We start from the raw sequence: 15456 nt of genomic DNA, 5'->3' as shown, positions 1-15456 counted from the left end.
AGTAGAAAAATACTGCACCACAACAAAAAAATCGAACGGTGTGTAGTCAGCCTTACGAACTTTTGAAATATTTCATCAATCTCAAAGACAGATGACGCCACTAAAAATATCCATTTTCACCAACTTTCACATGTCATTTTTTTATTTGCTTTTTTTTTGACACTGACATCTCCTGAAAATCCTCCATCTCTCTCTTTTTGACAAAAAAAAAAAACTCGCTAGAAAAAAATGGTAGTCCATAAAAATTTTCCCAACCGGCCGTAAAAAATATATAATAAAATTTCTTTTCAAATTCAAATTAAAACATTTTTTAATCGGTCATCTTGTATACACCAATTAAATACAAAAAATCGTATCTATCAAATCCAATACAAAAATGTGTGTTGTGTAAAATTCGTGTGTCCAAAAAAAAAACCTAGCAAGCAATCAATCGGACGGAAAAAAAAGCGAAGAAAAAAAAAAGTGAAAAAAATTCTTCATTTTGATTTTTTTTCCTTACTTCTTTCCAACATTCAATTTGTATGACCAATTCAGGAATTAATAATGAATTTGGAACAGATAATGTGAGTTTTTTTTTTTTATTTCATCCACGCAAAAAAAACTATTAACAAAATAGAATTTATTTGATATAAAAGAAAGTTTTAACTGTTTTATTTTTTTCCTTATTTAGGTTTTTTTTTCTTCTTTTCTTTTGGTTTTTTTTTTCATCTCCTGTTTTTGTGTGCGACATTTATAATGAACGTCGAATGTCTCTTCTTGTCTGGTGGTGATTGCAATCGTCGTCGTTCGTAGTCGTCTGGGCCTCCCTCAACCTGCTTCGTGTTGATTTTTTGCGTTTGTCTTCTATATCTTCTTTATATTCCCCTTTTACCCCCATTCCCCTTTTTTTGTCAGTCCACTTTTGAGAGTTCTACATCATAAATTATTTATAGATACCGTAATATTTATCATGAATTTTTGATAAAAAAAACATGTTAAATTTGTTAAATTAGCACCAAGCTGCTCTAAGCTTTGCTTTGATTTTATTTAGATAATTCGAATTGATTGCTTGTGTCTTCTTCTTTTTCTGTTCTTGTTTTTTTTTTTGTTTCGTTTGAAAATCTACCTACGACGAGGCACGAGTTAGTTAGCCTTGTATAGTTGTTATGTTGGTTTGGCTCTTGGCTGTGTGGGATTTGTCCAGGGATTAATTTTGTTTTGCTTCATTCGAATTCGATTCGATGTGTGCTTATAATGCATTATTATGTGCAAAAATCTATTTATTTTATTGCACTGCTTTTCTTAGCATTCTGAATATGATTCTGATAGTTTAAAAGATGTTACCTTATAATCTCTTTTTTGTTTTTGTCGTCGAATTTTAGTCTTTTTTTTCAAAATCAAGTAGCTTTTATAAGTAGACAACCCTCTTCTTCTCTTCCTACTGTTGCATTATAAACAACAAAAATAAAAAAAAAAGAAAAATCAAAAATTTCGATTAGGGATGAATGGGTTGGTTGGTTGGATTGGAGTAGTAAATGTGTGTAATATTATAGATACAGTAGGGTTTACTCTATGTCGTCTCAATGCACATAACGAACGAAACGATGTTTGCATTGAGGATTTATGTTCAATTGAACTATACTTATGAGAGGCTATGTTCTTTTTTGATATTAAATTTTTTGCTATTTTTCTAGAAAAAATAAAAAAAAAAAAATATACTGCTGAGCCATTTGTGGTATTACATCACTTTTGGGTATAAAATCGTTAATGATGAGCTATTATGTCTATGCCTCTATAGATAGTCGAAAAACAACTAAAAATGAATCATTGTTGTCCACACATTTTTATTTGAATACAAAACTCAGGGTAGATTGAAGGTTTCTTAAATTTATATTAAGAAAAATATTTATAAAATACATACATAATACACACTTTGAATGTTAAACATTTAAGAGTATACCCAGACTAGACACAAATTCTATTACAAAAGCAAAAAGTTTTCAAAATATACAAGATAATATTTTAAAGTCTATTGTAAATATTTGACCACAGACAAAAAAAAAAAAATTCCTGTGTAGTCTAACAGTTCATGCTTATTAATTCTGACGATAATGCTAAAACCCAAAGGTTCAAATCGCAACAACGACATCCCGGCGTAAAGCAAAGTTGTTCTAAGTCGCAAAAAGCAAATTTTACAAGGGAAGATTCTAAGTCAGCTATTACATGAAGCCTCAAGGGGCGCGCCTCTTTTCAAAACTAATGAGTGCAAAAGAGAAAGAAGATAAAACAAAAAAATATCTGACCGGAGAGTCGTGGTCCAAAATTTTGAGACTCTTTTTTGACGTTTCTTTTTCCACTCTTTCTTTTTTCAACATCCCCTTTCATTTCTTTTTGCTTCTTGGTGGAATACAACAACAACAATACTTAAATTAAAAGAGAAATGTCAAATTTGAGTCTTTGACTCAAGAGGCGTCGTGTAATAGTACGCGCCTCACAGAATGATTATCAAAAGAAAATTCGAAAAAAGAGTCAAGCCTCTTGAGGCTTCATGTAATAGCTGACTAAAGTTTCAAATTCGTTTAAAACGACATTTTTGCGCTCGTTCCCCATTCAAGTTATATTTTTTTATAAAGTTTGTTCTTTTCGTTTTAATAATTCATACAAGTTTACCTCATTACTGTCCATATTCTCGTGGAGGCCCTAACTACAAAATTTTCGATTTTGATTTTTTTTTTGCATATTTGGAGTTAGAGCAGTGTCTCTGATTTATTCTCATTTATTTTCTAGGTCTTCAAATAAGTCAGAAAATTTAAAATATACTTTTGCTTTTTTTCATTTTTATATGCAAATTGCGATAGATATTAGAATAAGTGTTTCCCTCTATAATTCAGAAGTAAGAAAAATGTAGGGCCTTTACGAGATTATGGGCAGATTAGTAGGTGCATACTATTTTTAAATATTTTTAAAAACTAAAAACCCAAAATTGGACATAGAACAATTCCTATACAAGTACGCACTTTCCTTAAATAAAAAGTGGAATTAGAACAAAATATGATGGGATTTAGAACAATTATGAATACTCGGGTCTCACTTTCATAAAGCTACTTACCTGTTTATATTGTTCTATGTCCAATTAAATTATATTATCTGCTCACGAAATTTTTTTTAGACAAAAACGCTTTTCAAATTCGGAGAGAGCACCCTCAAATTAGTAAAACTGCATCATTATCTCAGTTAACCCAACTCAACCAGCTCCACAACTTGACATCCAGGGGCCTATTTCATAGCTTACTACATTGTTTACATCAATGACTTTAAACATTAATTGTGGCGAACTGTTGGACTTTAAAAATATTTCTTTGAACATTTGCACTATTTAAATCATAAATATTTCCCGACGTTCAATTGGACTATTGGCTTTTGAGGTTGCTTATTTAGTAAAAGTAGCTGATGTAGTAAGCTCTGAAACAGGGCCCAGGTTGGAACACTCCGAGGACAACCTAGCTAGAAGACATATTAATTAAAGTTTATCCATGTATTATATATGTACGTGCATATTTCTATTCCATAAACTAAAATTGAAAAATTGAACCAAAATTCAAACCTGGACTTCCGCAGGGCATATCTTATGCTGTTAAAAAAAACTTGGAAAAATACCCCTTAACAATTTCTGTTTGCTTTTGGTTTTTTGTGAAAAAACAGTCTTTTTGAAGGAACTATCTTTCTGAATTGTAAATAGTACTGGTCAAACGTTTATATTACTCTTTGAGACTTGTGGCAAGCTTTTGGGCCCGTTTTTACAACTTTTTCGCTTAAATCGAAATATGGTACACTTTTGTGCGAGACTTTACACGCAAAATCATTACTTCAGCAAGATAGGGTCCATGCGAACCTTTTAAACAACACTAGCCCTGTTCCTTTGGGAGGTGGCAAAGTACAACTAGTAGTTTACTAGCGATGACATGCCATAAATAACTTTGTTTTACGAAATAACCCCTTCTAACTCAACATCGTATATTTGAAAAATAAAAATGTGAATCGACTTGCCTTTAACTATAATAAAACACGTATTTTTTAAAAATTCAATATCTTCATTATTTACTTTATGAGGGTGATTGTGGATTGTTAAATTGAATCGTGTTTTATTTGGTATGTCGACTGGAATAGGAAACGTCTAAAGTAGCTCTGGATGATCGCAAGCTCCTTTTTTTCTTCACCGGCGACCAATTAAAGGTAGAAATTGTTTATCTCAAACAAAAAACCAAACTTCTACTTAAAGTAAACACACAAACTCTGAAAAATGGAATGTGCAATATTTTGAAAACAAAAATTCGATGAAAAAAGATTTTAGTGTTAAGGCTCCCTGGGGGCCTGGAACGTATGGTCGTTACAATCGAGTATCGGCAGCATCCAATTCAATTGACTAAAACATTACAAACAAACCTCCGCTGTAGGGGATTCTTATGGTTGTATTAACTATTCTTATAAACTTTCCTAATCTTGATTTTAAAGTTTGAAGAGTGGTACAAAAGAGATTCACCCAACCACAATTTCGATCACGGTTAAATGAGCTTTCAGTACCTTAAGCTCATCTAGATTCCAATACTTCCAGTCCTGAGTTACCAGATAACTCGAATTTAATCTTGTTACTCCAAACCACGTTAATCGATTTGTTTTGTTTGATTTTATTTGATTTTTATATCAATTTTCATGGCCTAACTATAAACTCCACACACCCCAAGCCTTCACAGAAGTTGTTACCTTTGGTTTTTTTTTTTTAATTTAAAAAAATTCTCTGACTGGACGATAAAATCAGATTAAATTTTTGATCATCAAACTCAGTTTACGCCAGTTTGATTACGTGTTTGAGAAAACCTAATAAAAGTATCTTCGAATGTTCATTCTCACATTTTCTTAAACACAAAACACATCACAGTGATTTTTTTATATCTTAATAAATGCTTTATTTAACTCTTTTTTAAACTGAAGTATCTTCGTGTTGTAATACATTTATGATAAACAACAATTATCACTTTTTTTCTTCTCTATTTGATATTGATTTTTATGGATTTGTATTTCTATTTTAGCACAATAGACTGTATCTACGTTGAACTTTTTCATCCAAATAAATGAAAAAAAAAAAAGAATGCAATTGTAGACAAGTCCCAGCATCTTAGGCTCTGAGTACAAGTTCACAATAGAAGTTCTTTTCAATTTATTTATTAATTTAACTTGAATAGAACTTACTTGAGAAGAGGAAGTTAGTGGGAGAGAGATAGTGAAATAATTGAAATGCAACTAAAACATATAATACTTTTCGAAGATAAATGTGCTTAAAGTTTAATAAAATCAAGGGCGTACCTAAGAAGGGTAAAAAATGGTACCCAGTCGCCACTTTTTATATAAAACAAAGAGACCATTTTATTATATTAAAAACATTCTTGCTATACTCTTTTAAAAAATATATTCTTTATCTACAGGTTCCCAAAAAATGTCAATAATTGTAACAAAACCAAAGGATGAGGAGGAACACCTTCCCACAGAACAACTCATCACAAGTTCTTTAAATTCAATAAAGACTCAGCAAACAGAGCCAAAACGTACCAGCAGTCAATTGATCTCTAGCGACTTTAAACAAAAGAAAGCTCTGCTTTCTCTTAAACATACAGCGCAAGCAGCTAAAACATTTAAATGTAAAAACATTCTAACTCTAAGTAATTCAAATCAAAAGAATAACTTTATCCCAGAAAACACTGAAGACAATGCGCAGTCTTCATTTGTTGATGAAATAAGTATTGTCACCGAAGCTGAATCATCATTATCCTCGTCTTCGAAACAAAACGGAGAACGACATGCTTTACGGTCATTAAATAAAATTCCATCGTTTTTCAGACGTAGAAAGACCTATGGTGTCAGTGATACCATCAAAGAGAATTGTCTTGTGCCAGGTGCATACACAAATGACCATTCTGAAGAAGGATCATCCTCAGTAATAAAAAAAACGGTTGAATTGAAAATTCCAAGGACAACATCAAAGCTTTCACTTTCATTTAATCCTCTAGCCGAGAGTCACAGTAACGGCGGCGGTGGTGGCATAAAGAGACAAGCAGATACGACACTTTCTTCGACAAGCGAAGCAGTTAAACCTAAGAAACTTCGCATCATGTCGATGTATGACAGACAATATCCACAATCGGACGATAGACCCATCAGCAATGGCTATCAATCGAGGACACAATCCTCGGCTGGACACAATGACGACAATAATGTCCTGACTAATGCAAACAATTATTATTCGTCTTCCGCTACACTAACCTCGGGTGCGAATGGCGGCAGCAATGCAATTCTTCATGCCCCATCCATGGCTTCGTTATGCAATATTGGAAATACGTGCTATTTGAATTCGGTGGTGTATACGTTACGATTTGCTCCTCTCTTCTTGCATAATCTCCATCATTTGGTGGTCGATTTGGCTAATATACAACAGAATATTGGCAAACATCGGGGCAAGAGTTCTTCGTTGGGTAGAAATGTAAGTGGAATGCATATGGAGAATGCTCGAAGTTGGAGTAGCAAGGACTTGGCTTCACTAGAAAACTATGGTGGACAATGTGAAACGCAAAAATCTAGCCAACAAGTGGCCACTGAGAAACTACACGAGCTGTACAAGAGTCTGCATCATAATGAGATCTCTGAAACGACTGAACCATTCCATGCTGATACATTTCTGCACGCAATCCAAGAAGTTAGTGCAATATTTGAAGGCAACCAGCAGCAGGATGCCCATGAATTTTTAATGTGCATTTTAGACAGTATACGAGAGACGTGCCAGTCGTTGATAAAAGCAATTTCTGATTGCCCAGATGTGATAGTTAATGGGTAAGTTAAAACAAGAAATAAAATATACAATGTCAATAGAATCTATGGTCTTCCGATAAGTAAGTGTTTTCAAAGCGCATTCTATTTCTTCTTTTAAAATGGAAAAGGAATATTTATTTTTGTTTAGTTTTACTTTTGTTAGAAAAATCAGACATTATTTATGGATAATGTCTGCAACTGGTTTCGAAGAAGTATTATGTCAACCTAATTTTTCAATACAGTGAAAACCGGTTATAACGAACTCTATGGGACTCCAGAATTTATTCGTAAATACGCTATTTCGTTATAACCGACTGCTATTTAACTGAGCCTCTTAAGATTAGTTCGGAATAACCGGAATATTCGTTATAAGCGATGTCGTTATAACCGATTTTGACTGTACTTTGTTTTTATTTTTATTTTGTGTTTATTTCGTGAATCTCGTTCGATATCCGCATTATTTGTAGATTTTTTAAACAACACCGATTTTTCAGGGCGCCTTACAAAACACTCCGACCGATTTAAAACGCACCTCCATGAGAGGCAATTAAAACTACAAAGTCGGCTGATAAACACATTTATAAATCTTAGGCAAAAAAAGGTCAGAAACTCGTGGGTTCTATGATTTTGTGCGTCACCCTACTTAAACCAAAAATTTTCAATTTTATTTCACAAAAATTCAAAATTAATGGCTCTGTTGCCGACTTTGTTGATTAAAATGTCGTTTCCAGCAGAATTTTTTAAATAAATAAAAATAAGTGGGACCAATGTCATCACTTTAAAATTCGAACCATAATGTCAATTCTGTGGACGCTTTTGACAACCATTTGTAGTTTTTCCCGTACTCATGCGAAGTCTTATTCAAACTGAGCAGAGTTATCGGGTTAGAGACATTGTATTCAATTGCTTAGTCGATTCTCGACCAAATTTTATTCAAAAAATGTCATGTGTTCAACAATCCCTTCAAAACGTACAAGGTTCCAAAAATAGTATTTCTTAAAAGTTGGTTCTATCACACAGTAAAGTTAATGGTACTTGTCAGAAAACCGTTTTCTATCTCTCCGATTTCCACGAAAATTTCTATTAAAAAAGCGTTAAAGTATAAAAATTTAAATTTTCGAAAAAACAATTTTTATATAGAAAAAAATATTGTTTTTGAAAATGGGTCAATGAATTTTTTAGAAATTTTGTTTTTATGTACCGAATAATAATTTATTAAGTATGCCATAACAAATTTGTTTTTTTTTTTTCAAAAATGAAAATTTAGAACCAAAACAGTTTATTTGACTATCCAAATTAAAAGGGTTTCCTTTGGATAAGAAAAAAAGTTGGATTTTATAACTTAAATTTAATTTCGGAGCAGTGAACGAATATAGTATATATGATTTAAGCGTGTTTTCCAAACTGAATACAAAAAATTTACATGTAAAAAATAAAAAGCGTTCGTTTTTATACATATGTATGTACATATCTTAGCTTTAAAAAATACCTTTAAATTATTCACAACATAATTTCATTATTCCGAAATAAAATTTTCATTTCTATCCAAAGGACATCTCTTAAATTTTTCCATTTATACTGATCAAACGATCTGTTATTCAAATTTTGATCAACTTAAAAAAATGTTTCTGGATTTTTAAAAATACATATTTTAGATTTATTTTAAATGAAATTTTTGAGAACGACTTGAGGTGTGTTTCCATTTAAAAATGGTGAATGAGCAACGGCTATTGGATTTTAAGTGAATTTGTCACATTTATCAATCTCAAAGCCGCCGCACACAATTACCTATCTGGTATCTTAAAAAATATTTAACTTTTAAAATAATTGACTTTTTAAAAACAAAACTTCCAATATTTGTTTTCTTTTTTTAAATCTTTCCAGTTGCGTTAGTCTTCCAGAACATGTATCAGACTCTTCTCCAGAACAAAACCACATTAACCATAACAGCAGTGTCAACAATAACAACAATAGCAACAGCAATAATACATCATCTTCAAGTAAAAATACAACAAACATCATTAAAACATCATTTTTCACACGTAAACCCAAACGAAAAGATGAAGTTAAAAATTTTAAAAACCAACGACTACAGTCGCCACTCAAAGATAATGTGCAACAACAACAATTACAGCAACAACAACATTCCCAACAACAACCAAATGCAGTTACAACTAACAACACTGGTGTATTTGCAAATTCTGGAAGTGAAAAAAATGATTTGAAAAATTCATCACCATCTGGAGATGATGAACTGATGCCAATTAAGGATAAAGAGCGACTAGCCGAAAAGATAAAAAAATTAGGTTTGGATTTTTTTACAGAAGACTTTGAAGGCATGACAGTGTCGACAACGAAGTGCTTAAGCTGTGAAACAGTAACTGAGCAGAAAGAGACTATGATCGACATTGCTGTACCTGTTCCCATATCGGGTTACACTGAAACTTCCAATTCATTTATTCAGGTAAATTTTAAACCAGGTAATTTTTAAAATGGGTTTTAATTGATATGTTTTTTTTTTAGAATGCTTGCATTACCCGCGAGTATTTCCGTGACAAGAACAAATACCGCTGTGAACAATGCACTGGCTACACGGAGGCTATCCGTTCAATATCGTACGAGGTCCTGCCCCGATTACTGGTCATTCAACTAAGTCGATTCTCCGGTGGCATGGAGAAGATCAATAGCTATATACCAACACCGTTCACCATGCAGTGCTTTTGTGCTAAATGTGAGCAAAAGGACTCGAATAATAAACTCCACGCCTATCGGCTGTACAGTGTGATTACGCATGTTGGGGCTACAATGTCCGTTGGACATTACATAGCCTACACATGCTCGCTCGACTGGGCAAGTGACTATATTAATTGTCCCAAGGACAAACGTCGTCATCAGACTTGCAATGGTTCCCCAAATAGTTCGAGTGCGGCTGCTGCCCCAGCACGGCCACCACCTTCCTCATCGTCTTCCCTATCGACGAGCACCGGACTAATTAAGAAAATCAAGTTCGGACGGAACAAGGCGTCAAGCAGTGGCGACATGTCAAAGAGCAATATGAAAAATCTCAATGGCCAACCGAATAAGTCCATCACAAATGGCATAGAGAAGCTAAGCGTGAACACCACATGTCACAGTGTCGACTGCTGTGCATCACGATTGCGAACCAATAGCAGCCGCAGTTCAAGCTACTCCTCCTCCTCGAATAGCTACAGTAATGGGCCGACTACAAATGGTGGCTGGTCTGATCTAGTCGATGAAAGCAGTCAATGTCAGTCAATGAATGGATCCCACAACAACAGTAGCTACAGCTATATGTTAGGCTATGGAAGCACTGGACGATCCAAGTCAACTTCCTCCAGCAATGCCGAACCGATTTGGTATATGTGCGATGATGATAAGATCAAGGCTATGACGCAGCGTGAGTTTGAGGAACTGCTCTCTCCAACTCGAAAGATCACCATTACCCCCTATTTGCTCTTTTATGCACGATTCGATCTGCAGAAACAGTCAGCTGCGAGCGATTGTGGTATGTGAGTGCGAAGGAGTCGAGAGTTCACTGGAACGATATAATAATAATCATCATTGTTGACCAGTTTTTAATTATATTTAAATAATTATTATTATTATTACTCACAAGCTTTACCACATTATTCGATGCATATATTCATTGAGATTATCTTATTGTATTATTATTTTTTTTTTGTTTTTTAATTTTTTTGTCTTAGACAGAAGATTAATTTCCATGAGTGAGCCTCTGTTTTTTTTTTGTCCACAGAACTATAAATTATAATTCTGTGTGTGATTTGTTATTTTAAAAATTGAATTTGACTCTTATTTTTCCTTATTTTTTTTTTTGTTTCCTCTATGTAAATTGTTGATAAAATCATTAGAAGACTTTTTTGTGTAACATATCATTTCGATTATAAGTTTTTCTTTAAGAATTGTTTAAGTATATATTATTAATAATTATTAAAAAAAAAAAACATCAAACAAAACGAAACAAAATATAAATTATCTCTCCTTTCTATTTTATAATCTCTAACCATTTGCAAAAAAAAAAAATCATTAAATCATCATAACAATCTGTTTAATTTGTAAGGTTTATGTTTACATTATTATTTTTTTGCTTAAATATATATATGATATTTTAACGTCGTTTACATTATATAAATGTATTTGTTTTTTTTTTTTTATTTTATTTTTATTCTTTCAGTTGGCTTTTTTTTATTTTTTGTAGTATTTATTGCAAACAGATAAAATTTGTGCAGGTAGTTTTCTTTTTGATTTTTTAGTTATGAAATATTCACTACACGCCCAGAAGATATTAAAAAAACACTTGAGCTAGCCGTATATGAAATATTGATTTGCAGTTAAATTCGCCCAGTTTTAAGATGAAGTATCCCGTGTTTCTACTTGTCGCACTTTGCACCTGAACGGAACAACTCATCAGCATACTTGTAGTATCTTTTTCGTAGATATTTTTGTATGTGTTTATGAATTCTTAAATGCACGGCTGGCACCTTTATAGAGGCCAATAGCAATTAAAAGACAATAAATGTATTTTTGTTTGGTAAAGCAATCCGCAGGGTCATATATAAATATCAAAACTCACCAAAAATGCATTTCCATGCTACAAGATCAAATAATTGAATAAAAGGGAACTGAAAATAGCTTTGGCAAAAAAAAAAAACAATTAATGTTTGCAATCCAACCTGTGAGTTTGGAAATATTTTATGCATTAATTCTAGATTGCGTCTTACCTATTGTGAGTTCCGCCTATTGTGAGTTCCGGACGAAAAGTTGTTCACGTTCGGACATATCTCGATATTTTTAACTTTTTTTCAGGTAGTACATATGCGTGGTAGCACATAGGTAGCTCTTCGCACTCTTAAATTTTGGTGTCGAACAAGAAACTAGTTTAGCGGAAAATGTAAATTCCCTTCGAGTGAAAATGGCGATACCTTTTAAAATTCAATGCGAACAAAAATATTCCGAATGCAAAACATTCCACGTGATGGCAATTTGTTACTAATATGATACTGGAAAAAATGAGCACTTTCATTCTTTCCAACTATAACATTATTTTAAAAAAGTGTCAGAGCATTTGTGTACTTGTTACGTATGTGGGTTGTTGCAAGAAAACTTAAGACGCTTGTGTCTATTTAAATTCCAAATCAGCCCAATCCTGAGTTTCACATGGACATTTTTCCACCCGAATTTTTTTGTTCGCCCGGAATTTTAAAAGCTATCATGAGTTTCAATCGAAGGGAATTTAAATTTTTCTCTAAACTAGTTTCTTGTTCGCGACCCATTCAGTGGAACCTTACAGGCATAAATGTTAAAAGCTTATATGGCAGTTTTCAAATTTTTATCTCATTTGGGTTGGTTACAAGAATTTTTCAAAAATCATCCTCCGTAATTAGTCGTTAAAATCTGTCGGTGAAAAAAAAGCTCTGCGCAAGGTGGGTGCCGCCATTTGCTAAGTGTTGATCAAAAACAAGCTCGCAAAAGAATTTCAGAGGAATGTTTGGAACGTTTAAAGAAGGATCCGATTTTTAACCATGAACAAGACTTGGATATACCACTATACACCAAAGCAAAACAACAGTCGATGCAGTGACCGATCGTGTCTTCCGGAAGGGTTAGTTATATGCCCAAAGATTTTTGGAATGCTTAGAAGATTCTGCTGGTCGACTTAATTGAGAAGAAGTAGAACAATTACAGGTCTATAATACTCAAACCTTTATCAGCTGGATCTTTGGTTTTGGGAATGTACTGACCCATCCTCGCCCAAACTTTTATCTGTCCCCGAACATAAAAAAAATTGTATCTCGGAAGCGATTCAAGTTAAATGAAGATCTTGAAGAGCAGTAAATTTAATATTTTGAAAGCCTTAAATACTTTAACTTCCGGGAAGGAATTGGAGTTGGATAAACGCTGGACCTAGGTCCAAGAGGGCCTTGTAGAAAAATAAACTCATTTTTTAACTGAAAATCAATGTCGATCATTGTCGGACCGAGAACTTTTCACCTTGCCTTCGTTTCACCGTTTACATTGTAGAAGTTAAAGCACTTCTTAATTATCCCAAAAGTATGCAACTTTTAAGAAATGAGCATTACTGAAATTTTTCTTTTACAAGTTTTTGATATCGGCTTTTTATTCGTTGGTGAGTTCTTCCGGCCCTAGAAGAACTATAATATGTTTAGTAATTAAAAGTGTGTGTGGCACCCATTCCTCGTCAAGAAACGAGGATTTAACCGATCTTATGCCAACGGTCAATCTTTTGGCAATTCTTGTTCAAATTCGTTCAAGTTCAAAACGGAAGAATCAGGCATCTAGCTAAATGCGTGACAACATTTCAAGTAAAATTACCAAATAACTGCGAAGTTTTATATAAATTTTCTCAAGTGTCTGGTAGTGGGTAAAAGAACAATATTTAATTTCCCTTTTTTTTTTTTTGATTTCATCATGATAATAGCAATGTATTATAACGTTAGTGACTTAAAGTAGGATTAAACTTTTAAAAGTGGTTAAAAGGTTTAACTAAAATACCCAAAAACCTAAATCAAGAGCCTACATCTTACTTTAAGGTGTGAAATATTACAGCAATATTCTTAAAAACTCATGTGTATATGTAAATCCAGGTAATCGGAAGTGTGAATATACCTAAACCATTAAACTTAACAAAAGACTAAGTTTAAATTCAGAATTAAGTATTGATTATATTATAAAGGAAGTGGTTTTTTATTTATGTGATTTAAGAAAAATCAGTTGAAAATTGCAACAAGTTTTTTTTTCACTTTAAAGTGAGCTGTAAGCTCTGAACCTTGAAAAACTTCCAATTTGTAAAATAAAACAACAAAATTTAAAAAATGTTCATTAAGTCCCTGTGTAAAAAAATCACCCATGTGTAAATTGAATCCTATAAATCACTAAAATCCAAAAATTATAAAAAATGTAAAACAAATAGAAATTATTAAACGAATTTAATCTTCAAAAGGCTTTCGAATAAAAAAAAATTATATATTGCAAAACTAAACACATTTTACTAAAACAAAAATAATAGAGAACATATACAATTTATTAAACATTCTTTCCCTGTCCTTATAAAAAATATGTGTATGTGCATTCAAATGTGTTCTACCCAAGCAATTGCTACAAAAAAAATTATTTATACACCTTAAGGTGATAAGTATATTTTTATTAAAAACAAAAAATTAAAACCAAAATAAATAGAAACATAAAAAAAATATTTATGAAAGCTAACAAATTTAAACACAGAAATAAGTACCTTGCATCAATAGACGGATCGTATAGCAAAATAGAAACACAAATATGATAACTAATACCATAGGGAAATCTTAAAATCAGCTTGAATTGTTAAACAATTAAAAAAAAATTATAATTCATTAGGCTCTTTGGTTGAATAAAAATTAAAATTTCCAATTAAATAAACAAAAACAAAGTGCATAAGAAATGTTTCGTGTAGTCATTTTTAGTTTGCTACAAGATCCTATGGTTAAATATAAACTTTTGTAATGGTTTGACTATATTATTGGTAAACATCATTTATCCTCATTTTTTAAATAAGTTTTAGGTTGTAAATCTTAAAACACCATTATTCACATTTCACACCCAAAAAAAACGAGTGTACTGACGAAAAGTAATGATATAAGTTGACAAAATTTCTTATTTGTATTAAATGATGTACCTACATTTATCCGATCCCATCTTTACACATCACTTTCCTATTTCTTTAAAGTTAATTAAATTATTTCTATCACATCTCTCCATTTTTACTTACTTACTTACTTAAAGTGATCAGCATCGTAAGGTGGGTACAATCCATTGTGGATTTTGGGCCTCAACGAAAAAGCCTCTCCAGTCATTTCTATCTTTAGCTAGGTGCTTTTCGTATCGCACGCCGAATTGATTTAGGTCCCCTTCCATACATTTATCATTCACCTTAGACGATGTCTTCTTCTACTGCGCCGTCCCTCGAGGATCATGTTTTGGGTGCAGACCCCATTTTTACCGAATGTTCTGCTATACATTCTATGTATTACATCAATGGACGAAACCTATCAGTTAATTTATATGGGGAAAATGTTACTCATACGTCACAGTGTCCCTTTTGAGTTAAATGTTTTTAAATTACTAAAAAAATTTATCGTTCATCCAATAATAAAATTAGTTGGTCAAAAAACAATAATTAGATTTATTTAATATAATTTTAAGTAAATTCAGCATGGGAATCAACGTAGACCTTAAAGATGTTCGAGATTCCCTAAAAGCAGTTAAATTAAATGATTTGTTTTATTTGGACAAATTGGGGATAATATTATAGAAAAGCCTTGTAAAGTAAATAAAATTATTATGTAATAACAGTCTATAAAGAATTTGAAGAAAAAAAATTACACATTAATCTGACTCATATAAAGCAATAAAAAGGATACATTTCTTTTGTTTAAAATTATACTAACATATTTGCCTCACATAAATCGGTGCCCTTACATTAAAACAAAAAGAAAAACAAAATAGATACATTTTTTCGCACAATTCATAATTTAGATTTTCATTTTTAAATATTATAAACAAATAAAAAATATATATATATAA

General features: G+C 32.1%; 1 protein-coding gene across 1 annotated transcript; it reads left to right on the top strand.

Moving 5' to 3' along the window:
* Positions 1-208: 208 nt before the first annotated feature.
* Positions 209-11012, top strand: LOC129915521 (ubiquitin carboxyl-terminal hydrolase 1). Its single transcript, XM_055995095.1, has 4 exons — positions 209-563; positions 5460-6858; positions 8722-9301; positions 9361-11012. Exons 2-4 carry the CDS (start codon positions 5471-5473, stop codon positions 10369-10371), a joined length of 2979 nt encoding a protein of 992 aa, XP_055851070.1. The 5' UTR covers positions 209-563; positions 5460-5470; the 3' UTR covers positions 10372-11012.
* The last annotated feature ends 4444 nt before the right edge of the window (positions 11013-15456 follow it).

This window comes from Episyrphus balteatus, chromosome 3 (genome assembly GCF_945859705.1).
Source record: "Episyrphus balteatus chromosome 3, idEpiBalt1.1, whole genome shotgun sequence".
In the NCBI taxonomy this organism is placed as follows: Eukaryota; Metazoa; Arthropoda; class Insecta; order Diptera; family Syrphidae; genus Episyrphus; species Episyrphus balteatus.
This window is presented reverse-complemented; position numbering and strand designations above follow the sequence as displayed.